The sequence below is a fragment of the Oratosquilla oratoria genome, chromosome 39, assembly GCF_046742065.1.
Source record: "Oratosquilla oratoria isolate Oo_2021 chromosome 39, ASM4674206v1, whole genome shotgun sequence".
In the NCBI taxonomy this organism is placed as follows: Eukaryota; Metazoa; Arthropoda; class Malacostraca; order Stomatopoda; family Squillidae; genus Oratosquilla; species Oratosquilla oratoria.
Window position 1 is genome coordinate 3,103,216 of NC_134815.1, and position 27,627 is coordinate 3,130,842.

At 37.4% G+C, this 27,627-nt stretch overlaps 2 protein-coding genes and 1 long non-coding RNA gene across 13 annotated transcripts in view; 2 read left to right on the forward strand and 1 right to left on the reverse strand.

Moving 5' to 3' along the window:
• Positions 1-8,125, forward strand: part of LOC143020258 (uncharacterized) — a 43,898-nt gene extending 35,773 nt beyond the window's left edge. For all 11 annotated transcript variants that reach the window (XM_076176454.1, XM_076176455.1, XM_076176457.1 and 8 more), the window contains 2 exons: positions 6,871-7,018; positions 7,544-8,125. In XM_076176454.1, coding sequence (XP_076032569.1) covers positions 6,871-7,018; positions 7,544-7,593 — 198 coding nt within the window. In that variant the 3' untranslated portion in view covers positions 7,594-8,125. The remainder of the gene's footprint in view (positions 1-6,870; positions 7,019-7,543) is intronic.
• Positions 8,126-13,315: 5,190 nt separating this feature from the next.
• The window catches only part of LOC143020260 (uncharacterized), a 47,567-nt gene continuing 33,255 nt past the window's right edge, over positions 13,316-27,627 (forward strand). The window contains exons 1-2 of the long non-coding RNA XR_012965886.1: positions 13,316-13,870; positions 14,894-15,038. This is a non-coding gene — a long non-coding RNA (uncharacterized LOC143020260). The remainder of the gene's footprint in view (positions 13,871-14,893; positions 15,039-27,627) is intronic.
• On the reverse strand, positions 15,827-19,054 carry LOC143020101 (uncharacterized). Its single transcript, XM_076176259.1, has one exon. It carries the CDS (start codon positions 17,769-17,771, stop codon positions 16,113-16,115), a length of 1,659 nt encoding a protein of 552 aa, XP_076032374.1. The 5' UTR covers positions 17,772-19,054; the 3' UTR covers positions 15,827-16,112.

Sequence of the window (27,627 nt, forward strand, 5' to 3'; positions counted from 1 at the left end):
AGGGAAAAGGGGATAAATGTGAGTGTAGTAGTTTCAGAGGGATCAGTTTGTAGTGTAGTTAGGAAGGCTTATGGGAGTGTATTAATTGAGAGGATTAAGAGAGTAACAGAGGGAGTAATTGGTGAGGAACAGTGTGGGTTTAGGAAAGGTAGGGGTTGTGTGGATCAGATTTTTGTGGTATGGTTCCATTTTACAAAGGAAAAGGGGACAAATGTGAATGTAGGGTTTTAGAGGAATCAGTTAACTAGTTGGAAAACCATATGGGAGGGTGTTAACTGAGGGGATTGGGAAAGGAACAGAGGAAATAATTGGTGAATAACTGCGTGGGGTTAGGAAAGGTAGAGGATGCTTGGATCAAATTTTTTGGGGAAAGGCAGATTGGTGATAAGTTTTGGCAAAAGGTAAGGATGATTTTTGGGGCCTTTATGGATTTAGAGAAGACTTATGACAGTGTAGACAAGAAGGCACTGAGGAAAGTATTTCAGATATATGGGATAGGGGAAAGCTTTTATGCACCCAGCTCATGTTTTGCGTGACACTGCATATGCTGAGTTGATGGCCTTCCTGCTGATCATGATCAACAGTCAGTTGTTCCCCTCATGCCAATGCAGTAACATCAGCACCAGTTGCTCAGTACAGGTACTGGGCACTTTGCAGCATGAAAAAATGGAGAATCTCTGATTCACTTTTGTTCATGCAGTCAAATACAGAACCATGAACACATCCTGAATGATTGTAATGCGACCAGACCTCCCTGTCCATTAACTGATTTACACAACCCAGACCTAGTGACCTATCTCACCAGTTGCCAATTTTGACAACTTAGGCTGATGACACATGAAATAATCTTTTCCTTTGTTACTGAGTAAGCTACCACTACTTAAGTGATGTCTTGTACTATGCTTAGTAGTTGTCATATGATCATACCTTGGTGTGATGTGCTCATGCTTTGCTGTACTATTACAAGTCAGAATATTGACTATGATTATGTATGTTCATACATTACAGGATGCCTGTACCTTATTGTGTATATACTTGCAGGCTCCATTGTCTTCAATAAAGAAATGTATCATTATTGAGCTTTAACTCAAAACCCTCACAATTAGTGACCCACATATCCTTGACACTTCCCTCCACTCCACCATGCACTCTCCCATCTCACTGCTTACCAGCAGCCACTCCCCTCTTTTGCCCATTCATCACTCCTGAAACTCCACCACACTCCCAACCTCAAACTCATCTCACCCTTTCAACTTAATTTCATTCAATCCTAAAACATCCATCTTCATTTTCATAAACATACATCCAATCTCTTCCCTTTTACTCTCATTTGTACCACAAACATGCACATTTGATTAACAGGGCTCTAGGTTTAGTTCTCCCAAATCCTTTTAGTGGCATGACTTTTTGTACCAGGAAAAGACAGAATGGATGATCCCTTGTCCCCCCTCTCCACCCCTTGTAACTGCCTTTTATGATTCACACAGGAATCAAAGAGGTAGAATTCCTTTTCCCTCGAGTTCAGAAAGAGGTAGCCAAGGAAGTGGCAAAGGACAGATTCAAGTAAACAACATAAAGGAGCTGTTGTACAAAAGTATCATTATTCCTTTACAAGAAGAAATCTTAAACTTTTACGGACTAATGGGTGACCCAAAACAGTCCTTAAAGTACTGATTATTACTCCAAGGTCTCTTTCAGAGTTCACTTTTTTTACTTCTTCAACAATTTTATAATTTCTTGATATTCTATTTTTATTTTTTCCAAACTACATTATACTACACTTCTTGATATTGAAGTTCGCTTCCTACTTTTGAATCCATTTCCAGATTTTGTTTAGGTCTAACTGTAATGATTCACAATCCTCCTCTGCTCTTACTTTCTTTAGTATTTTTGTGTCATCTGTGAAGAAATTCATATAACACTCCACTCCTTCATCCATGTCATTTATATATATGGCAAACATGATTGGAGCCAATACCAAACCTTGCAGGACACCACTTATCATTTCTTCCCAATTCAAGTATTTGTCTCTAATTACTACCCTCATTTTTCTCCCAGTCAAGAAGTCTTCCATCCATTCCAATAATTTTCCTTTGATGCCACCTATTGATTCTATTTTTCTTATTAGTTTTTTGTGTGGTACTTTATCAAATGCTTTTTGTAGGTCTAGAAAGGCACAGTCTGCCCATCCATCCCTTTCTTGTATTATTTCTATTAGTCTCAAATAGAAGCAGATCAGGTTTGTTGTACATGATCTTCCTTGTCTAAATCCAAATTGATTTGGATTCAGTATATTTTTTTCTTCCAGATGTTTAACCCATCTACTTTTGATAACTTTTTCACATATTTTTGCTATTGTGCTTGTTAGGGAGACCAGTCTGTAGTTGGTTGGATTTTCCTTGTTTCCTCCTTTATATATTGGTACAATATTTGCATTTTTCCAGTCCTGTGGTACCTTTCCTTCTTTGAGTGAGTATTTAATTATATTGTATATTTTGTCTGTCAGCTCCTCTATGCATTCTTTCAGTATCCAATTTGCAATTCCATCTGGACTGTGTGATTTTCTGACATCAAGGTTTTTATTTGGTCTTTGATTTCCTTCTGTGTTACAGTTATTTCCTTCATTGGGGGGATCTCTCTCTCTCTATTCCCTCACAGTTCTGTGAACTTTAAATTGTGAATACTGATTTGAAATGATTGTTCATAATTTCAGCCATTTCTACTTCTTCTCTATAGTCATAATTTCCCTGGTGCAGCTTTTCCATTTCTTGTTTATTTTTTAGTTTACCACTTACATATCTGTAAAAAAGTTTAGGTTGTTCCTTGCATTTTTCTATTATATCTCTTTCATAATTTCTCTTTTCATCTCTGCATATTTTTACATAATCATTTCTTAGTTTGATATATGCTTGCCATTTACTTGTTTTTTTGTCTTTTTTTCCATCTTTTCCAAGCTTTGTCTCTTTTATCCCTATGATGACTCACTGATGAGAACCCAAACTGTCAACAGGCAGTGATTAAGTGAGTTTACATACAGATACACAAGGATCAAGGAACTTAGTGATCCACAAGTATCCTATGTATCCGGATGTGAAAATCAATTAAATAATTAGCGAAATGCAAGGGATTGTGGCAGTGTTGCCTTCTCCCAACGATTAATTGGTGGCTGTCGAGTAGGCAGTGGTATCATGATATATAACAAGAATCATTAATCTACATGTAAAGAATAGTGACACTTGAAAATAACACGTCGTCCAGTAAAGTGCATTAAGGTGGCCAGAAAACTTAGCGGTGTTAACCTAAAAATTCAATTGCGCAGTTGAAAGCGTCAAGTACTCACCCCCCTTCCTCCATGCTATCTCTTTGTTCTTTTGTTATTCTTGCCCTGAAGTCCATTGTAAAGGTTTTGCATTAATTGTCTACGTATAGTGGTTTGTAATTATAACCATTGGTTGTAGATCTGTGATAAGTATATGATTGTGTAAAAGGAATCTGGAAAATGAAGTGACTATATGCGTTCGAGAGAGTTATATTTCAACCCCCCATGCTATCTCCTTCCCCTTGGTTGAAATTGTGTTAATTTACCAGAATCGTATTGTATTTTGTATTGGTTAAGAAAGAATTATGTTATGTGTTGAGACATTAAAAATTACTTTGTCTCATAGATTAGTAAAAACAAAAATGAACTATACTTGTTTCCTTTCCTCCACTCTCAATTCAGTGACTGCTGTAGTATTTTTGAATCGGAATAACCCCTGCCAAATAATCAGATAATCACAATTGGACTGCTGAAAATTTAAAGTGGTTTGTAATTAATCCAGGTCAACATTGTCCTTGTTTTTTTTGGTAATTGCTAATTGGGCTTCAGTTTTTTCAATTTGTGCCCACCTCTGGAATTTACAGTAATTGTACACAAACAATTCAAAAGAACAATAATCACCTGTGCATCCACAGCATGGTATCCAACAAGTAAGAACACAAACAAGGCCATCTTAGAAGGAATCTTAAGATGACAAATTGCACCAAAACAACACCAATAGAACATCTACAATTGGAAAACAAAATCCTTCCCATAGAATAGTACACTACAATGATAGTCATTCAGTTTTACACAAGCCCTTGAACCTACCAACCTGCCCACATTGAAAGATTGAAGAGAAAGAGGTGACTTGATTATGGTATTCAGATCACTAAAGGTGATTGACTACATTAACAGAAGAGATGTATTGACTAGGGATGGGAGGGCTTTAATAGGTCATGAAAACAAATTGAGATAGACTAATATTATTGGTACTGTCTTAGACTTAAATGATGTCCTCAGTATAAGTAAGCCAGTATTGTTTTTACTTCTTTTGAATGGAATTTTTCTGTGGGGCTGATGTCTGTGGATGTGGGTAAAGTATTGAATTTGGTGGTCTTTCTTCAAGAGTTGGTTTAGTGATATGAGTGTGAATATGTTTTTCTGTGGATGTATTTATTGGTATGTGTTGTAGATTATTGCATATGTTTAAGTAGAAAGTTTCTTTTTTTTCCAGGTGGGAGTACTTTTGGGATATAATGAGATGGCTAAGTTAGGTTGAGGGTTCTAGCATAGAACTGTGTACCTCTCATTTTCATATGATCAATCAGTCTGTTGCTCCAGGTAATAAGATACAGGTGGGCCCAAGTCCATAGTAGGAAGACAATGTGGAGTACAGCTGGGCATGTCCCTTGGTGTGTTCCACTTTAGTTTGGCCGTGGTTAGCGCTCCCAAACTACTAAAGCAATATAGGTGCCGGTATAGTATGTGGCCTACCTTTTGGATGTGGCCTACGAATTTTTTCTTTGTTATTGTATCTAGCCTACTGGACTTTTATTTTGGTATGAACCAGTCCCTTAAGCTTTAATAGTTTGGGAGCGCTAACCACAGCCAAACTAAAGTGGAACACACTGAGGAATGCGCCCATCTCTGATGTAGAGTAATCCAAAACAAGCAAATCTCAGGTACAACCTCTTGACAAGTGATCCCCCAGCCACAAAACCAAAACAAAACACCAATATATCTCCTATGCAGACGGCTTGACAATAATAACCGAGGATAGTAGGTTAGACGATGTTTGTGAACAGGATGCTGGCCCTATTTGGATCCAAGTTGGTTAAAGGAAATGAGTAGTGAGAACATAAGAATAAAGGAGACTGCAAAAAACCATAAGGCCTACACTAGGCAGCTCCGTATCCATCACCACCTGTCATCCCCATCCATAAAGTTGTCTAATCGTTTTTTAAAACAACTGATAGTTTCAGCGCTTACTACATGGTTACTAAGTTTATTCCATTCATCGACCACCTTATTAGTAAACCAATTCTTGCCTATTTCCTTCTTAAATCTAAATTTGTCCAGTTTATACCCATTACTGCGAGTCCTGCCCTGTTGTTTTATTATGATGACCTTGTTTGCATCACCCTTGTTATAGCCTTTGATCCACTTGAACACCTCTATTAGATCACTCCGCACTCTACGTCTTTCCAGAGAGTGTAAGTTTAGGTGCCTAAGCCTCTCTTCGTAAGGCAAATTTCCGAGTCCTTGTATCATTTTGGTCATTCTTCTCTGTACTGATTCTAGTTTAGTTGTTTCTTTCTGATACTAATCTTCCATCAGCTTGGATATGGTAGGTTGTAAAGAGATTAGTCTTTAGGATGCAGGCGGTACATTTGGTTTTAGTATGGGTATTGTGTGGGCTTTTTTCCTGATAGTTGGAATTTTTATTGTGCAGCCAGGAGTGGTTGAAGATATGAGATAAGGCTTTTATTGCTTTTGAGCTGAGGTGTTTTACACAGATGTTTGATAACTTATCAGGGCCTTTGGTCTCTGCTTTATTCTATTCAAACATCCAGAATATGCTCATGTGAAATTACTTATCCATGCATAGATCACATCACAAGGACTCCTTTACAGACCACCCCATTCTGTACTTTGCTGGCTCCCCGAGAAATCATACTCAAGACAGGCAAGAGTTGCACTGGTGTGTCTGTATTCACACTGAAAGAGTACCAACATTGAATCAGTCTGGTAATAAAAATTTCCCTAGATGCAACCAACCAAAGAAGACAGAGGACTTGATACTACACTCTCCTACACTCTATCACTCCAAGCAGCAGCACAATATCTTTTTTCTGATTGATTTACAGGCCAGTTGCCATGGTCAGTTTCCTGTAGGCTGCAGGTTCACTGCAACAGAGAACTGTAGCAATGCATTGATTGGCATGTGTATATACAAACAATTCCAGTCCAACACCTGATTGCTACTCGTACATTCTACCCATACACCAAGGTATTCCATGTAACTTCCTCAACATGCTTAGGTGAAAGAAGGCCATCTGAAGTAGGGGTTTTCAATTATATATTGGAATAGGCTACAACTAACCTTTTGTATGAGAGTATCATGCAATACAGGAATTGATAGGTCATTCTGCTATCTTAATGTCTACCCAGGGACTAATGATGGCTGCTGGTGGGTCTGCTGCCCATTTTCAAAACCTATCTGCCTCCTTATTTCCATCTGGAGGTGAATGCTCAATCTTCAGGATGGGCACAAGCTCCCTCTCTATCACTTTCAACCATATTTTCTCTCTTTTCACATATGGAGAGCTGATAACTGGCAATTGCTCTTCTACTATTTCAGATGGTGGCATAGAAATAATCCTATGTAAATACAGTGTAGACAGCAGTTCAAAGTTTCTTCCCAGAGAGTATGGCAAGGCTGGAGGACCATTGCCATCCATTGTGGGGCTGTGGGTTTCCTGTCAGTGAAGCATAAAACAAGAATTCATTAGTACTCTGCCTACCCATAGTCATTACCAGTGTTCATCAATATCACAATCTTATTTCAGATGGGTAACACAGCACTCATGTATGCAGCTCATGGTGACCATGCACATTGTGTCAATGAATTGCTTGATAGTGGTGCTGATTTGACTGCTACTAACGTCGCTGGAACAACAGCCTTCAACATAGCCGTTGCCAGAGGCAGCAAACAAGGTAAGGAAGATAATTGTTACCGAGTGTAAAATCTGCAGCTCCAAATTTTTGTCTGGACCCTCTTCATGTTAATTCTGTAGGTTCTAGATAGTCCTCTCTGTGTTCCAACTGTGAAAAGATGGGTTGCACTCTGCCGCTGGTACTGTTTTGTAACTTTATAGGTACATATGCTTGTACCAAATAGATGTATATGGACCTATAAAGTTACAAAAGAACTTATGGGTACTTTTCAAATTAAGAGGCTGATACCAAAGAACTCAAAGGATAATTTTGTGCCTGTATTTCAAATATATGATAGATATGAAAAAATAATATCCTGAACTCAGATAGAAGTTAGAGAATCAATGTCTTCGACTTCCATGAAGCTTGTAAGCATGATAAAATATTTTTAATTATGACAGTTTGGCTTTCTAGATATTATTGTTCTTTTTTGTGTTTCCTTTAGATATTTTTCTCTGTAATAGCAATGTTTAAAGGATACAATTAAGTATGAAATTGTATAAATTGTATTTTGTTTCTTTTCAGTACAAATTGTAATGGAGAAATTTTTGCTGAAACTGCTTGAAGGATCATGAAAATTTGTCATGATGGTGGCTGGTCTTGTGTCATTCAGGAATGATTTAGAACTTGTGCTCCACATATGTTGGAGACTGATCACAAAAATATGTTTGAATGAAAATATTTTGTATATGTTAGTATGTACTGTCAAGTCATAGTTTTTATTTCATTATATAGACTTGGGAAGCTAGGATGGGTTTTTCTGGATTGCAGCTTAACTCCATGGCTACTGTGATATCACCTAAGCCCAAATGAAGTTGTTTAGAATCCCCCAGAATAAAATAGGAGTTCATCTAGATAATCAATCATTCATCAGTCTGCAGACTCGGGTTTCTCTTGCAAGTGACCCAACATGGTATGCAACCACACCCACTGGGTTACCCCATATCTCACTCAGAAAAAAATATTTTGTCCCTACATAGTTTTTACTCCTTTGCTATGGTGATGTCTCCAAAGCTATATAAGATTGTTTAGAAATATTTGGAAATAGATTTTTAGGTTACATCACTGTAGCAAAAAGATTAGTGTAATAAATCAGCATTGAAGATATGATGGCCTTTTGTTTCCCATCTAAGTAGAAATCAATCCATTGCCCCAGGTCTCTCTTGCACGAGATTCACAGCTCCCAGGAAACCATCAACATCTGAGTATTTTCATAGATCACACACGGAAGAAATATTGTGTTGTTCCAGGATTAGTAGTGTGGGGCAGTGTAGGGAAAGGTGTTTAGTATTGTCTGTGTGGTGGTTGCATTTAGAGTTTGATTCTGTAGCTTTATTTCTTAGTGCCCTATCTCTATTTCTTCATTGTTCATTTCCTTTTTTATCCACACATTTTTGTAATTTTCACTGTTTGCTAGTTTTGCCGCTTTCAATAGTATCTCTTTGGCTATCATTTGAGTTCAGTTTGCTTTTCATTGGCCTATATATATATATATTTTTTTTAGAGTATGTACCCATTCTATGCACGTCATCCTTTTCCTTTTCCAACTCTTGACCCTCATCCTAAACAGCTTTCAGTATTTCTCTCGCAATTTCTTTCTCTTCTTTTTCTCTTTGGTATTTGTGTACATTATGTTTTTCTTTGATACTGTAAAACACAATGCATTTCTTTTTATCCACTGTGTCTCTTATCCAGTTTTCCTGTTCTTTGATTACCTTAATCACTGTTTCCTGTGCATTCTCTTCTACCCGCTGTTGTACTACTTCTTTGAAAGAGATTTTTTTTTATTAAATGTTTCTGTTTCCACTGATTTTTTATCTCAATGAGATCTGCCTCTTTGATTCTCCCATCTTTTTGGTCACTACTTGTAATTGTTCTTTGACCTCTTTAGATCTTCATTTTTGTTTCTATCCTCATTTTCCTTTCATTTTCTCTTTTAATCATACTTAGTTCACTTTTTAGATCATTTAACTCAATGATTACTCCATTGTTAGTTCTATGTAAGTTTGACATCTCTATTTGCAAAGCTCTATAGTCTATTTTTAAATCAATTAATTTGTTCATCAAGTTGTTGATGTCTCAATTCCTTAGTGCCCTGTTAACCCTAGTTTGTCTTTCCATAACCATAACTTATACTATTGCTCCTATTTCCCTGTGAAAGCCACAAAAAAACTGTGCTCTCATACCTTTGAGTAGTCTTCAGAGTGACGCTTATACACATTCTCTTTGGGATCACTCCCAGTGGCGACTCCACTCTACTCATATCTATTCCTCTCTTTGTTGGTTCATTTATTCTTTGTTCTTCTTTACTTTCCTCCATTACATGCTAAAACTATACTTTCCAAATATTGGATTTGATACCTTACTGGTCACTCAAGAACACCTCAGACTGCTTCTTTACATTAGGTCTGTCCATGATGTGGACATCTGCTTTGTCTTGTCTGACAGCTGGCCAGACAGCAGCACCTGCAGTCCAGACAATGCAGCACCTGCACCTGCAGCCTGGACACAGCAGCACCACTTGAACCCTTCCATTGGAAAGGAACCCAACAATTCTGGGTCTAACATTTGATACCTATATGATATTTAGCCAACTTATCAAGGGCATGATAGTAAAAATTGATAAGAAATCAAACATGTTGAAAACTATCACTGACACAGACTGGGAAACATAAGGGAACTCTATTAATAATTCATACTAGGAAAGGGTGGGGGGTTGCCAATTAAATGAAGCGGCCTTGCTATGGATGTGCTGTGTCTTGCTACATTGCTCCTGACCCAGTGCATTGGACGAAATGCAGGAATGACCTGTTATCCAGGAGGAACCAAGATGAGAGGGAGGGGGTGAATGGAAGTGGAGTATGTCGGGATGGCATGGGTGGGAGTGGATTTTATGCCTTTGTTTTTTGGCTACCTCCCTTGCAAGGGGGAAAAAGCCATTGGTATACATATGTATGTAATAATTCATAAGAACCACCATAGAATATACCTTCACAACATGGCTGCCAACAATCAATAAATTGAACTTAAACAATTTCTCAACTCTACAGAATGGAGCACTGAGACTAATAACAGGAGGCACCAAAACCACTCCCATGGGACATCTGAATTCAGAAACCAAAATCCTACTAATAGAACATCACATGAAAATGACAGGAACACAATTCTATACCAGAAGCCTAAATAACACACCTTCACACTCTATCTCATGAGCACCACCAATAGAATGCAACAAAAAAAACTACAGCAGCATACTACTCAAACATCTACCACAACCTATCACCCAAACCTCAGAAAACATTCACCAGAAACATATTTACACCCAGATAATTAGATGAACCTTTCAAGAAAGACCACCAAACTCAATACTCCAACAACAACCTCCTCTTGGGGATCGGTGCCACCTGCGTAGAGCTGATGGCCAGGGGTGGTTGCTCCCGTTTGGCCCCCAACTCTTGGGGTTGGGGGGTGGTCCCACGACGTAGACGCTGCAGCTCCAGGACCATACCATACAACACATAATGGAAGACTGCATTATACACAATCATGCACGCAAACAACAGAACATACACTCTATAAAGGATTTGTGGGAAAACCCAGTTTTGGCTATGGCATTCCTTGTGGAGATGGGACTGCTCGGACAGACACTCTAGGGAACGACAACAACAACAACAACCTCCAGATATAAGTCCCTCAGAGAAAACCGTCCCATACCAAGAACCACACTATCATGCCTGCACTTCGACACCATCTGTCTTCAAGGCTGTGCCAACCATAAATAGGCCTGGCCACAAATTCAAACTACCCCAGATGCATCCACCACACAGACACAGAACAGCTCATACTAATATGAATTGTTCTGTATTCTGGTGTTCTGCCTCACACTAACAATCCCCAGATAACAACACAATAACTCTTCCTCTATGTGACTTATGGTCTTGACTAGAGGCTGTTGCTGATTTCTTGAAGGTCACAAGTCTTGTGCAAGAGAGACCAGGGGTAATAGATTTATTTATCAATCTTGAAGAACTTGTTTAATGATCTGGGTGTGAATGTGTTTTTTGTGTGGTACAAGTGGCCTTGCTGTGGATGTGCTGTGTCTTGTGACACTGTTTCTGACACAGGGCAGTGGGCGAGATGCAGGGATGACCTGTCATCCAGGAGGAGCCAAGATAAGAGGGAGGAAGGGGGGGTGGATGGGAGTGGAGTATGTGGAGATGGAATGGGTGGAGTGAATTTTATACCTTTATTTTTTGGCTACCTCCCTTGTAAGGGGAAAAAAGCCTTTGGTATATGTATGTACAAGTGATAGGTTTATATATTTCAGTAGTGAGGTGCTGGTATGGATTTTTTGTTACATTCAAGCTGATTGTGCTTTGTGTGATATAATGAGATGGGTGAGTAAGGTTAAGAGCTCCAGCATAGAACTGTGTACTTGTCATTTTCTAATGATTATTCTATGGGGAAGATTTTGGTTTTGTGTGTGCTGGTGTTCTGTTGAGGTTGTGTTGGTGCATTCTCTTATTATTCTAGATTATTTACTTTGCATAGTTTGTAAAATGTTTCTTTGCTGTTTATTGGGAAACATGCTGTGAAATGTACTCAATAGTATTTACCTAATTGTAGTATACAGATAGGTACTTAAAAAAAAAAAAAAAAAAAAAAAAAAAAAAAAAAAAAAAATATATATATATATATATATATATATACACATATGTATATATATAATGTATATATATATATATATATATATATATATATATATATATATATTTGGATGATGGAGAACATAAACACAGGGGAAGGCTCGGAACCCTAAACACTCTAACGTTTTGTTCGCGTAGAACTTCTTCAGAGAGTGTATGTAGAACTGCAATTGAAGTTTATGTACTAAATCTAATTATCTTTTCGGACACTTGGGAAAGGTCGTTTTTCTGGCGTGTTTTAGAATTAAAATACTAGTTTCTTTAGCTAAATTGATAAACCCTCCTCGATGATTCGATGAATTATTAGTAGAAATATATGCTGATTCAACAATTCTTCTAGTGAATTTATCAAAACCTTTATGTAGCACTTCAGCTTCTCTCCAGTTTGGTAAATGATCGAATTTTTCCGCATGAACTACTAAAGAATTAGATGTCCTATGTGCTTTTATGTCGTTTTTATGTTCATAAATTATTTTTTCTAATCCTCTTGACGATTCGCCAAAATAAGCCATTGAGCAACTATTGCACGGGATTTTGTATACGACGCTGTTTTCGGAATTGGTTCTCTTTTCAGAAGTCTTTATTAAATCACCTATCCTCTTGTTAGTTATTTTAGCTATGATTATACCCGATTTTGTTAAATATTTGTCTATTATTGGTGACGTTTCTGAGCCAGGTACTGATATAAAATTTGTATTATTTTTATCATTTCTCTCTTTCTTTCCGCGATTGTAAATATTTATTGCTTTTCTTTTTGTTCTTTTCAACATTCTCTCTGGATATCCAAGTTTGTCAAAGGTTTTCATAATGTAATCAAATTCGCCTTCTAGGTATTCATTACTACAGATTCGTAGTGCCCTGAGAAAAAATCCTATTACTATACCACTCTTTGTCCTATCATCAGTACCTGGCTCAGAAACGTCACCAATAATAGACAAATATTTAACAAAATCGGGTATAAACATAGCTAAAATAACTAACAAGAGGATAGGTGATTTAATAAAGACTTCTGAAAAGAGAACCAATTCCGAAAACAGCGTCGTATACAAAATCCTGTGCAATAGTTGCTCAATGGCTTATTTTGGCGAATCGTCAAGAGGATTAGAAAAAAGAATTTATGAACATAAAAACGACATAAAAGCACATAGGACATCTAATTCTTTAGTAGTTCATGCGGAAAAATTCGATCATTTACCAAACTGGAGAGAAGCTGAAGTGCTACATAAAGGTTTTGATAAATTCACTAGAAGAATTGTTGAATCAGCATATATTTCTACTAATAATTCATCGAATCATCGAGGAGGGTTTATCAATTTAGCTAAAGAAACTAGTATTTTAATTCTAAAACACGCCAGAAAAACGACCTTTCCCAAGTGTCTGAAAAGATAATTAGATTTAGTACATAAACTTCAATTGCAGTTCTACATACACTCTCTGAAGAAGTTCTACGCGAACGAAACGTTAGAGTGTTTAGGGTTCCGAGCCTTCCCCTGTGTTTATGTTCTCCATCATCCAAATAATTTGTCTAAAATACTCATCAATATATATATATATATATATATATATATATGTATATATATGTGTATATATATATGTATATATATGTGTATATATATATATATATATATATATATATAGTTGTTTTTGGTACTTGATATTAAGTTTGCAGTTCACCACAAACAGCATATTTCAAATGTGAGCAGACTGTATCCTTATATTTTACATTCTATTCATGTCATGAGATTCATGATTGGGTCACTCAGATTTCCTACACTCGAACAGGACATTTCAATGTTGAAATAACCTCACTGCCAGCATCACCTGACCAAGTGCTTACCAAGCATGAGCTGATGCAATACTGAGTGTTAAGGATCTCTGTTATTTATGACTAGCTTAAAGGCCACACTGTGTGTAGTATTTTAAGGTAGCTCCCGTGGAGGGCTAATTGGGCCTGTGGCCCAAAACTAAAGAGAGCAATAATAGTAAAAGATTCATTGGTACCCTACCATGTCAGATTTATATTACAGAGTACCGCATCTGGAGAATTTTGTATTGATGTGACATTTGGAGATTGCTGTAAAGCAGGAGGATAAACACAAAACATTTCACTCTAACTTGGAAAAAGTTTTAAGTGAACTGAGGTACGGTAAGTATTTTCTAAATTCACTAAAGTTTTGGTACTGATAATAACAACCAAAGTAAGATACTAAAATACATATTTGATTTAACTTAGTATTAGATAAAGTAAACAACTATTGCAATACAGCAGGATTAACAATTTTTTTTGTTTTCTTGTTTGGTGTAAGAATGTAAAGATTGTTGCCATTTGTGGACATCACCCAGATCTTAAAAAGGTATAATATGTCTGGGTTGGTTCATTGGTTGAAAAATTAAAGAATAGACAGATACAGGAATACCTCACTATACGACTGAGTGCTATAAAGTAGGTAAAACAAATGTTGGGTGTATGTGAAAGCCCCAGGAGGCAAAAATTGAGGAGGGGGTTGACAGGGTCCATGAACACAACCCCTTATTATTCACATGTAAAACCCCACCTCTATATACAAATTTTTGCACTGCGACCAGTCAGCTGGGAACACAACTCGGTTGTATAGTGAGGTATTTCTGTATTTGCATTTATTTATAAAGAAGATTTGGGGATTTAAAGGGTTATAATATAAGTCTATGGGTTGTATGCACCCTGTTTGACTGGTCGAAAAACATACAGACATTCATATTTATTTATATAAATTTAACTATGGAAACCTTTCATGGAATTCAGATGTGTGCATCCACCCCATCTAGACCTTATAGTTCTTGTACAAATGTATAATAGACAATTATAATAAATCTGACTTTCATCAGCCCCATTAACCCTCCTAATGTGTAGTCCAACAGAGTAATAGGATTGAATTATCTGTATAATGAACTGGTTACAAACTTTTGAATCAAAAGTTACTTTATCAGTCCCAGAATTTACTTGTTTTTTTCTGAGGCAGAAATACCATTCTTAGAAGATCTAAGATCATTACTGATAATTACACTAAAATCAGTGAAAACACCCTGTGAGAATGAATCCTTTCTTCCTGGTACTGTATGATGATGTCTTGCTTATTAGAGCTTTATCTAGTACATACAAGTAGGTAACAAACTACTGTAATCGCCATAGGAGCCTGGTGTGGAACATCTGTCCATACATACAGTGGGATTATATCTGGCTAAAGTGATCAGAGGATGCTTGCCCACTCATGTTGGAGAAAGAGTAGAGGAGACAAGAAAAGAGAAATTTCGTTTACCATGGGAAATATGTTAAAGTAGGTGCGATATTGAATATGCCTTTTGCCTTTGTTTTGTTCAATGTTGTCATGATTCCACATACTCACTGCTTCCATACACTTCATATTTAGCGATCACTTAGTTTCTCTGATGTAGAAATACTATATTTAGATTATGTAAAAAAGTTACTGATAAACCATATTCATGTTAAGTTATATTTCTACCTATGTGTTTAGATTTACACTTGGGTTTTATTTCAATAGCCACTTTCATACCTTTGTTTTATCTTATTTTATTTTATTTTTTATTTTTATTTCTTTAATATTCAGTTGATGGGAGTGATCATTTGTTATTCTGAAAAGATTTGTATCGGCTGTGAATTGAATACAATAAATTTAAGTTCACAGTCAGTAATTAATATAGTACTCATAAGAACAGAGGAGATTGCAAGAGACCTTAAGGCCTACACTAGGCAGTTCTATGTCCAGTGTAGGCTTTATGGTCTCATATGGAAGTGGCCCAAGAAGAGAATTCTAGGAAACTCCACTTGTAACATCTTTCTATAATTTTTATTATTCAAAACAATTCCTTGTTTACAGTAGTTCAAACAATTCTTTATCCAATTTAGCAGGTTACATCTTCCATGGTACTAGAGCAGTATTGAAAACCTTTTTAAATGTAGATAGGAGGTAAAGGGAACACGGGCTGAGGAAAATATTTTTATTCCTGACTAGTTTTGCCTGAAGAAGCCACTCAGGCGAAACTAGTCAGGAATAAAAGTATTTCCCTCAGCCCGTGTTCCCTTTACCTCCTATCCACATTCGTCACAATGTATACACAAACCTTTTTAAATTTTATTTATATTAGATCTACAATGTTCCTTTATTAGTAGTTTGATACAATTGTTGTTAAGTTCTAGGTCATCTTAGGCTACGACCTTTTTTGGTTTAACCTCAGGTCGTGGACAGACTGTCCAAATCGAAGCTAGACAGGAACACCCTTAGGCATTTTGGGTTAATAGTTGCACATGATCCTGATCCAGGGAAGATTACAGGGAAGAATACTTTTCGGCATTAGCAATAATCTAATCAAGATAATACAAAACTCCAAAATCACACAATTACAATGTTCCAATTGTTTTGGATAACTTTTTGATTCATTTCATGTAGCTCGACCTCGGTGACATCCCATAGTTCGACTCTTAGGAGATGTCTCAAGCATGGGCAGTGTTCAACAATCTTGTGAAGGGTTCTCTTTGTCAGGGGACAGTTTGGTAGCCCATCGTAGTCGAGTCGATAGGGTGGTTCCACATGAAGGCATTCCAGAGACCTAAAGAATGGAAGACATCGATGGAAAAGGTCATCTGAGAACTCATCTAGCTGGATGTTACGATTTTCATGAAGAATGACTTTAAGTTTTCTTAGTTTTGGGCATGCTGAGATGACCTCTAGAAAAGCATCTGATTCGATAAAGTTGGGATGGTGGATCTCGACTAAGATGAGATTTTTGAATGCAAGTTGGTGGGATCTTGCAAATGATTCTTCTTCTGAGTATCTTTCAATTTCCATATTTTCATCAATAGCTGAAACCTCAGTTTTGATGTCTGTTTTATCAAAGGCACAATTTCGGATTAATAATTCTTGTAAGGAGTTCGAGGATTGGTTTAGACCGATGAACAAAGGCCACACGCTCTGGTAGGACAATGTGACGTCAAGTCGTTGCAACTTTTCAAAGTTTTGCATGATGTCATTGAACTTAGGATAGTAGAGGCGTAAATTCTTCATTCGAGGGAAGCAGTGAATGACATTTTGTGTCGTAGTATCATCTGCAGTCACAAGTTCAACTGTTTCCACATTAGTGAAACAGCGTTTTAAAATGGAGAGGTCAGGCTCGTGCTTCCGGTCAAAGGCGTCAATGTGGTGGAAATTTGTTAGGGGAAGTGAACGGCTTTTGTTTCTGTCCTGGTTCCCTTTTGAGAATTGGTTTGCAACTGTGATCATAGGAATTCCTGTCAGTACTTGAAGGATGGGAAGATCTTCCAGAAGGCGTGTGAAGACAAAAGGAATGGTTTCTGGTTTGAGAAAGATGTCAGGATTGAGAATGCACAGTGACTGAATATGGGGACAGCCCTGCCACGTGATACCATTCTCTTCTCCACCACAGAATGCAAGGAAGCACTTTGGGTCTTTGATCGAATCTTTAGTGTTCTTCTGCACCAGACACTCATTCAGATACGTCTCCTCTGTCTTACAGCCCAAACTCAGATGTTGTAGCTGTGGCAAATGTTGAGCAATTGTCATCACTAGAACATCATCGACACAATGAGAAAGTTCAAGAACTGTTGTTCCTGTGAGGTGTTCAATATGACGGAAGAAAAGCCAAGACATTGGAGGGGATAGCTGTAGACATGGATCTCCCGACTGTAGCTGATGACTGCAGTGGCAAAGGTAAAGCTTAGAAAGTCCATGATGTAGAAAAACTCCCAAGAGGATATCAAACACGTCACGAACACAGAAATCTCGTTTATGACTCGCTTCTGAGATCGCATCCTCCATGCTCATCACTGTGGTCATGACCTCATGAATGAATGAGTTTGTGAGCCGGGCTGGGAACTTGGACTTGATGTACTGACTGAATTCTTCTTGTTCTTTATTTTTCTGGGGCTGAAGTGTCCGACAGTGGGCAAGGTTGAGAGCTGCAACTGCCACAGAGAGGCGGACAGAGGGTAGGCACAAACGGCTTAGCGAGGGAACCAGCTTGCAGGAAGGCATAGCGCGATGTTTACCTGTGAATCAGTAAATGAATGAATAAGCAGCATAAGAAAAAGTAGGTTAATAATAGATAAGCAAATTATTAGATGATAGATAAAATTGTGGTGGAATGACAAACAAAAGTGGCATATGTATTGGCTTCTTGGTGCATATATGATGTAGTTATCAGGGAAGCTACTTACCATCCCTAAACAAGATTGCCTGATTTGATAAAAGACAACATGTCTGTAAGAGGGTCATAGATATATGTAGACAAGTGAGGTAAAGAGAGGGGTAGGTAGTGGGAGTTTCATTTTTATTGGATTGGCTGTTTGGTAAACAACAGTTCAAAGGTGAGAAGTTTTATTACCTCGCTATCAGCATTATATTTTTTAACAAGGGCTTGGGGACTTGATTTTATTACTTTTATTGCTGATGTAAACTAAGGCAGTGTGTAGTGAATTCGAGATTGCTTGAGTAAACAATATTGCATGCAGAGTTGTAACAGCAGATCTGATTGGAGAAAGGGTGGAGGAAAAAATTCAATTGGTTCACGATTGTAAGATCACGCCCTTAGGGGAGGTTTTTAAATATAGCATTAAAGATCATTGAACTAAACAAATCATGACATCACTGCAGAACTGATCTAGGACCCAAATTGAGTGTTACTGATGGGATTCCTTGAGAGCACTCTGTAGGAAAAGGTATTGAAGAAAGTTACAGAAGAAAAGTAGTCTTAAGTTTTCCCCTTGTTTGAAAGTGGGATTCCTTGCAAGAACTTTGTAGAGTGCACTGTATAAAGATTAACAGAAGATAGACATAGAAGAAAAGAAAAAGAATTTCATTCACCTCAATTGACTACTATAACTGAAGAATTAACAGAAGATAGACATAGAAGAAAAGAAAAAGAATTTCATTCACCTCAATTGACTACTATAACTGAAGAAAATTGTGAGAGCCTGACCTGACATACATATCAGCAAGACTGTGGGAGAGATACAGATTGCTGTAGAAAATTAAAGTGGCTTTTGACCATATGGATGAAGAGATGATGAAAAAACTCATAGAAACCCTGATCTGTCCAAGACTAGAATGTGTGTCAGTGGTATGGTCCCCACCCAGAGTGAAGGATATAAGCTAGACCAAGAGAATACAAAGGTCAGTAACCAAACTAGTCCCCAGCATGGCAGATAAACCATATGAGGAAAGACTTAAAGCAACGGGTCTGCCAACTTGGAAAGATTGGAGAGAAAGAGGTGATATGATTACAGTATTCAGGTCACAAAGGGGATAAACTACATCGACGGAAGAGATTTTGATTAAGGATAGGAGGGCCTTAAGAAGAATTGAGAACAAATTAAGGATAACTACATATCTACATAAATGGATGTATAATTGTTTTGAATATCTTAGAAGGTAATATAGCCTGTGGCGACGATAGGGATATGGTTAGAACTGAATTGACTTTACATGTGTATGAGTATATATATATATATATATATTTATATATATATATATATATATATATATATTTATATATATACATGCATTGTTAAAGTCAACAGCTGAGATAGCATTATTCTGTTTATGGAATTTCTTTTCTATGTTAAGCACCAATGTGCGGTCATGTGTGTGTGTATTTATTTACCTAGTTGTATTTACCTAGTTGTATATTGCGGGAAGGGGAGCTATGCTCGTGTTGTCCCGCCATTGTATCTCTGTGTCTAGTTTGCTTTTAAACTCGTGAATGGTTTTTGCGCATACTATTTCATTATCCAGTTTGCTCCAAGTGTCCAAAACTCTATGTGGAAAACTGTTTTTCTTCAGTTCTCTTCTATAGCTATGTTTTCTTAATTTCTTTCCATGTCCTCTTGTGTTTCTCTTGTCCCAGTTAAGTAATTCCTCTCTATCAAGTATCTCTGTGCCTTTCATGATTCTGTAGATGGTCAGTAGGTCTCCTCTCTCTCTTCTTTGCTCCAGTGTCGGTAACTCCAGTTTAGCCAATCTCTCCTCGTATGATAGGTTTGCAAGTGCAGGTGCCATTTTTGTAGCTGCTCTTTGGATTCTTTCTATTTTTATGTTCTTTTTTGTACTGGGGAACCTCAATGTCGCATAGTCTAGTCTAGGCCTTATCAATGTAACCAAAATTTTTTTTATCACGTCTTTGTCCAAGTAAGCAAATGCCACTTTTATTGATCTTAGCAAGTTGTAAGTCTCCCCGACAATTTTGTTAATCTGTTTATCATAGGACAAGTCGTTTGTGATGATTACTCCCAAGTCTTTTTCGGATCCTACTTTCTTTACTTCCTTGGTTCCAATTGTATATTTTCCTGATATTCTGTTTTTGCTTTTTCCAAACTCCATTATGCTACACTTCGTAGTATTAAAGTCCACTTCCCATTTCTGACTCCAGTTCCATACCCTATTCAGGTCTTCTTGCAGTGCTTCACATTCCTTATCAGTTTCTACTTTCCTTAACAGTTTGGCATCATCAGCAAAGAAGCTCATGTAACAGTTCACGCCCTCGTCCATATTCATATAAATAGCGAACATTATTGGTGCCAGGACAGATCCTTGCGCTACTCCACTGATCACCTCTTTCCAATCTGAATATTTTTCTCTGAGCACTACTCTCATCTTTCTACCAGTCAGGAAGTCCTCCATCCATTTTAGTAGGTTCCCTTGTATTCCTCCTATGTGTTCCAGTTTTTTTAGTAGTTTTCTGTGTGGTACTTTGTCAAATGCTTTTTGCAAGTCTAGGAATGCACAATCAGCCCATCCATTTCTTTCTTGCACTATGTCTATTAGTCTTGAGTAGAAGCATATCAAGTTTGTGGTGCATGATCTACCTTGTCTGAACCCGAATTGTTTTGGGTTTAATATGTTGTTATCTTCCAGATGATTTACCCATTTATTCTTGATGATTTTCTCACAAATTTTGGCTATAGTGCTTGTTAGTGATACTGGCTTATAATTGGTGGGTTCTTCCTTGTTTCCTCCTTTATATATTGGTACAATGTTAGCATTTTTCCAGTCATTAGGTATCTTTCCTTCTTTGAGTGATCTATTTATTATGATGTGTATTTTGTCCATTAGTTCTTCTTTGCATTCTTTTAGAATCCAATTTGCAATTCCATCCTGGCCATGTGATTTTCTGACGTCTAGTTTTGATAGATGTTCTGATATTTCTTTTTGTTATGTTGTGCTGTTGGCACAATCACTCCTTCATACAGTCTCCTCTTCGCATCCATTCCCAAATGTCTATTTCTCATTACACTCTTTAAACCACCAAGGCATTTACTCGCTTCTCTCAATCTACATTCTACCTCCACCTTCACTCCACCTTTTCCTGCTACACTTGCACCCAAGTATCTAAAACTATCCACTTCCTCCAGTCGCTCTCCCTTAATGCTCACTTCCAGTCTACTGCCACTTTCACCCCTTGTACATCTCATCACCTTACTTTTACCCACATTTATCTTTAGCTTTCTTCTATCACATACTCTCCCAAACTCTGCCACCAGCTTCCTCAATCCCTCCTCTGACCCTGCCACAAGCGCAGTGTCGTCCGCAAACAACAGCTGGCTCACCTCCCACTTTTCTCCATTTTCTTTAACCATCTCCAATCCCTGACTCACTACCCTAGCATTCACCTCTCGCACCACCCCATCCATGTATAAGTTGAACAGCCAGGGCGACATAACGCAACAGCACTGTATGGGGCAGAAACGTGGAACATAAGAGAAGAAGAGAGAAGGAGTTTGAATGTGTTTGAGATGAGGTGTCTGAGAAGTATGGTGGGGGTTACTAGGCTGGATAGAGTGAGAAATGAGGAGGTGAGGAGGAGAACAGGGGTGAAAAAGGATTTGGGAGAGAGGGTTGATGAAAGAATATTGGGATGGTTTGGACACATGGAAAGAATGAGTGAAGAAAGACTAGTAAAAGAGGTATGGAAGGCAGATGTGGAGGGAGTGAACATGAGGGGACGTCCTAGGATGAGGTGGATGGATGGGGTGAAGGGGGCTTTGGGGAAGAGGGGAATGTCTGTTGAGGAAGGAAGGGAGAGGACGGAAGACAGAGGTGAGTGGAGAATGGTTGTATATGGATGATGTTGTGACTGCATGGGGAGAAATGGGCGGGGGGGTGGGGGGTGGGGTAGTGTGTGTTAGTGAGTTTTGACGCAGCCCGAAGGGATTTCTCCCCGTCCTCTCCTTATATGCAGGGGGGGATGGAGAGGGGGGGTCGCCGATTAAATGAAGCGGCCTTGCTGTGGATGTGCTGTGTCCTGCGACACTGCTTCTGACCCAGGGCGGTGGGCAGGGTGCAGGGATGACCCGTCATCCAGGAGGTGCTCAGATGAGAGGAAGGGTGGGAGGGGTGTGGAGTGTATTTAGGGATGAAATGGGTGGGAGTGTTTTTATGCCTTTCCCTTTTTGGCTACCTCCCTTGGAAGGGGGAGGGGGCCTTGGTATATGTATGTATGTATGTTATGTTGTAAATTCACTCATGTGGGGAGAATGTTTGTTATTATCTACGTCCCAATTTTGTATTTTCTCTCTGGTGAAGACAGATTTAAAGTGGTTGTTCATGACTTCAGCCATCTCTAATTCTTCTGTGTATTCTATATTTCATTGGAGTAGTTTCACTAGTTCCTGTTTGGTTTTAAGTTTACCATTCACATACCGGTAGAATAGCTTGGGCTGATCTTTGCATGTATCTATAATATCCTTCTCATGGTTCCTTTTCTCCTCTCTTCTCACATTAACATACTCATTTCTATAGTTTATATAAATTTGCCATTTGGTTTTTTTTGTTGTTGTTTTTTCTCCACCTTTTCCAAGCTTTGTCCCTTCTGTCTTTTGCCTCACTGCATCTTTTGTTGAACCAACATTTAATGTACTCTCTCTCTCGCTTTTGTCTTGGTACATGCCTGTTTACCCCTTCATTGTGTATTTACCTAGTTGTATTTACCTAGTTGTATTTTACGGGAAGGGGAGCTATGCTCGTGGGGTCCCGTCTTCATATCTCATTTTATCTAAACTATTTTTAAATTCATGTATTGTTTTTGCACACACCACTTTCTCATCTAACTTGTTCCAACTGTCTATTGCTCTGTGAGGAAAGCTGTTCTTTTTAAAATCTCTTCTATAGCTGTCTTTTTTTATTTTCTTTCCGTGTCCTCTTGTATTTCTGTCATCCCATTTTATCAGATTCTCTCTATCAGTAATTTCTATGCCTTTCATGATTCTGTAAATAGCTATCAAATCTCCTCTCTCTCTTCTTTGCTCTAGTGTCTGTAGTTTAAGTTTTTGTAGTCTCTCTTCATATGATAGTTTTGAGAGTGTTGGTGCCAGTTTTGTAATTGCTCTTTGTATTCTTTCAAGTTTTTTTATACATTTTTTTGTACTTGGTGACCATATCGTTGCTGCATATTCCAATCTTGGTCTTATCAGGGTGATTAGGATTTTCCTCACCATTTCTTCATCCAGGTATGTAAATGCCACTTTGATTGTTCTTATTAAATTATAAGTTTCTCCAAAAATCTTATTTATATGTTTCTCAGGTGACATATTATTCATAACAATGACTCCCAGGTCCTTCTCATTTTCTACTTTTTTTTATTCCTTCTTCTCCCAAATTATATGATCCTATTATTCTGTTTTTGCTTTTTCCAAATTCCATTATACTACACTTTTTTGTATTGAACTCCATCTCCCACTTCCTACTCCATTCCTGTACTTTATTTAGATCTCTCTGTAGTGATTCACAATCCTCTTCAGTTTTCACTCTTTTCAGTAATTTTGCATCATCTGCAAAGAAGCTCATATAGCTTTCAATTCCTTCATCCATATCATTAATATATATAGCAAACATTATTGGGGCCAGAACTGTTCCCTGCGGGACACCGCTTATTACTTCATTCCATTTTGAGTGCTGATCTCTTATCACTACTCTCATTTTTCTTTCTTGCAAAAAGTCTTCCATCCAATTTAGCAATTTACCTTGTATTCCTCCTTCATATTCTAATTTCTTAAGCAACTTCTTATGTGGTACTTTGTCAAAAGCTTTTTTTAGGTCTAGAAATGCACAATCAGCCCATCCATCTCTTTCTTGTATTATATCTATTAGCCTTGAATAGAAACATATTAAATTGGTGACGCATGATCGTCCTTGTCTGAATCCAAATTGCCTTGGATTTAGTACGTTGTTTTTTTCCAAGTATTTTACCCATCTACTTTTGATAATTCTTTCACATATTTTTGCTATTGTACTTGTTAGAGAGACTGGTCTATAGTTGGTAGGTTCTTCTTTATTTCCTCCTTTATATATAGGTGCTATATTTGCTTTTTTCCAATCTTCTGGAACTTTTCCTTCTTTTAAGGAACTGCTTATTATGCTATGTATTTTGTCTGCCAGTTCATTCCTGCATTCTTTCAGAATCCAGTTTGCTATTTCATCTGGCCCATGCGATTTTCTGACATCAAAATTACCCAAGTGTGTCAATATTTCATTCTTTGTTACTTCTATTTCTTCCATAGGGGGGACTTTTTCCTTCCACTCAATCTCTTCAGGTTGTATATTTTCCCTTGTAAACACTGATTTAAAATGTTTGTTCATAATTTCTGCCATTTCCATTTCCTCAGTGTATTCAACTCCTCCTTGTCTTAATTTCTCTAAGTCTTGTTTGTTTTTCAGTTTATTGTTTACAAATCTGTAGAATAGTTTTGGTTGATCTTTACACTTTTCTATAACATCTTTTTCATATTTTCTTTTTTCCTCTCTGCACTTTTGTACATATTCATTTCTATAACCAGTATATATTTTCCATTTTTCAGGTCTTCTGTCTTTTTTCCATCTGTTCCAGGCTTTGTCTCTTTTGTCCTTTAACTCCCTACAACTTTTGTTGTACCAGCATTTTACATATTCTTTTTCTTGTTTTTGTCTTGGGACATACTTTTCCACTCCTTTTTTTGTAAATTTTTGTCAAAATATTCCATTTCTCTTCCACTGTTGTTTCTTCTTTGTATATTTCTTCCCAGTTTTCTTGTTGGAAGAATTCTCTTATTTTATCAAAGTTTGTTTTTTCATACATCATTCTTCCTTTTCTATATTGTTCATTTCTTTTCATATATTTTTCTTCATTAAGTTCCAGTTCAATCAATATGTGGTCACTTTTACCTATTGGTGTTTTATATTCAATCTTGTCCACTATTCTAGGTTCAGATGTAATTATTAAGTCTAGCCTCGATGGTTCTTCATTTCTATACCTAGTGTTCTCTTGTATCCATTGTGTCATTGAATGGTCAGTAATCATCTCAAGTAGAGCATTTCCCCATGAGTCATCACCACTCTTTATTGTCATTTCTTCCCAGCAGATTTCTTTGCAATTAAAGTCGCCCATCATAACTATTCTTCCTCCGTCTTCCATTATTTTAGTTAATGCTATCTTTGTGTCCTCTAACATACTTTTATGTTCACTCTCCTCCCATGAGGCTGTTTTCGGAGGCACATAATTGATCACAAATTTTCTGCTCTTCTTATCTCGGTCTTCCACTTCTATCATAATCATCTCTACTGTATTCTTTCCATATATGACACCTTTCACGTTTATATCCTTCTTAGTCAGGAACATAACTCCACCCCCTTGTTTTTTCTCTCTGTTTCTAATCCAATAATTGTATGTATCATGTCCTACACTGTTGGGTGGTAGTGGGCCTTTTAATTTTGTTTCTACAATTCCCATTATGTCCGGTTCTTTTTCTTTCAAATAATCATTCAGTTCATTCAATCCTGTTATCAATCCATCTATATTTGTGTAAGACACTCTTAGTTTTCTGCCACTTCCATTGTATTCTCTGTTTCCCTTATGTTTTTCTTTAGTATGTCGAACTGCTTTATTTTCATGTTCACTACTCTCCAATAGAATCTCTCTTTCTCTGACTCCGTTCTTTCCTCGTTTTTTGCCTTAGCTTCAATTCTTTTCTGCTTTTCTGCCTCTCTTTCCTCCTTATTCATTTCTCTTTTTATCCATACCTTTTTATATTGATCATTTGTTGCTAGTTTCCCTGTCTTGGATAGAATTTTCTCTGCCGTTGTTTGTGACCTGAATTTAATCTTAATTGGTCTGGTCTTATCTGTACTATATTTTCCGAGTCTGAATTTTTCCTCAATTTCCTTTATAATTTCTGGTTCATCTTCCTGGACTAATTTTAATAAACTGCTTACTCTTTCATTTTCCTCCTTGATTCTTGCGGTTCTATCTGGGTTATGTTTCTCTTCCATTCCTAATATAATTATACATTTCTTTTTGTCAGCTAATTCTCTTACTATATTCTCCTTCTGTCTCATCACTTTAATAACTGAGTCTTCATTATGTTCTTTCAATTGCTGTTTGACTATGTCAGTGAATGAAACCTTATTCCCTTCTTGAGTTATTCTCCAATTTTTAGCTTCTGTAGCTATTTTCTCTCTGTTTTCATTACTATTCTTCTTCAATTTCTCATTCTCCTCCTTTACATTTCCTAACTGTCTTTTTAGGTCCTCTATTTCTTCAGTTAAGTTTCTGTTAGCCTTCTCTAGTTGTTCCAACCTTTCAATTCTCTGGAAAATGGAGTCTACGTTACCTAACTTACGCTCCAAGTCCTCGATCACCTTATCAACTCTCTCCTCTAGTCTTATCAGTCGGGGGGGGGGGGGGTTGTGTCCCCCCCACCCTCTTTAAATCCCTGGAACATATTCTCGTCACTTTCTTCTGTATTGCTCCTCTCTATACTTCTAATCTTTACATTTTTATTAGACATGTCATCCTCACTCAGTCGTTTGTTTACCTTCCGCTTGTCTGGCTGGGCCAAGTCTACTCCCTCCTCATTTCCTTCCATTTCCCTCAGTAATCCCTCCCCTTTTCCTCTTTCCCTACTTTCCCACTACTCCACGAGCAATTTCCCCCCCACCCTGCAAAAACACTAGGCACTTCTCTTTGCGTTGGGATCCACAGACTTCAGTTTTCTTCAGAACGTCATCCAAGCCGTCCATTCGCTGAAGTGTGTGTGTGTGTATTTACCTAGTTGTATTTACCTAGTTGTATTTACCTAGTTGTATTTTACGGGAAGGGGAGCTATGCTCGTGGGGTCCCGTCTTCATATCTCATTTTATCTAAACTATTTTTAAATTCATGTATTGTTTTTGCACACACCACTTTCTCATCTAACTTGTTCCAACTGTCTATTACTCTGTGAGGAAAGCTGTTCTTTTTCAAATCTCTTCTATAGCTGTCTTTTTTTATTTTCTTTCCGTGTCCTCTTGTATTTCTGTCATCCCATTTTATCAGATTCTCTCTATCAGTAATTTCTATGCCTTTCATGATTCTGTAAATAGCTATCAAATCTCCTCTCTCTCTTCTTTGCTCTAGTGTCTGTAGTTTAAGTTTTTGTAGTCTCTCTTCATATGATAGTTTTGAGAGTGTTGGTGCCAATTTTGTAATTGCTCTTTGTATTCTTTCAAGTTTTGTTATACATTTTTTTGTACTTGGTGACCATATCGTTGCTGCATATTCCAATCTTGGTCTTATCAGGGTGATTAGGATTTTCCTCACCATTTCTTCATCCAGGTATGTAAATGCCACTTTGATTGTTCTTATTAAATTATAAGTTTCTCCAAAAATCTTATTTATATGTTTCTCAGGTGACATATTATTCATAACAATGACTCCCAGGTCCTTCTCATTTTCTACTTTTTTTTATTCCTTCTTCTCCCAAATTATATGATCCTGTTATTCTGTTTTTGCTTTTTCCAAATTCCATTATACTACACTTTTTTGTATTGAACTCCATCTCCCACTTCCTACTCCATTCCTGTACTTTATTTAGATCTCTCTGTA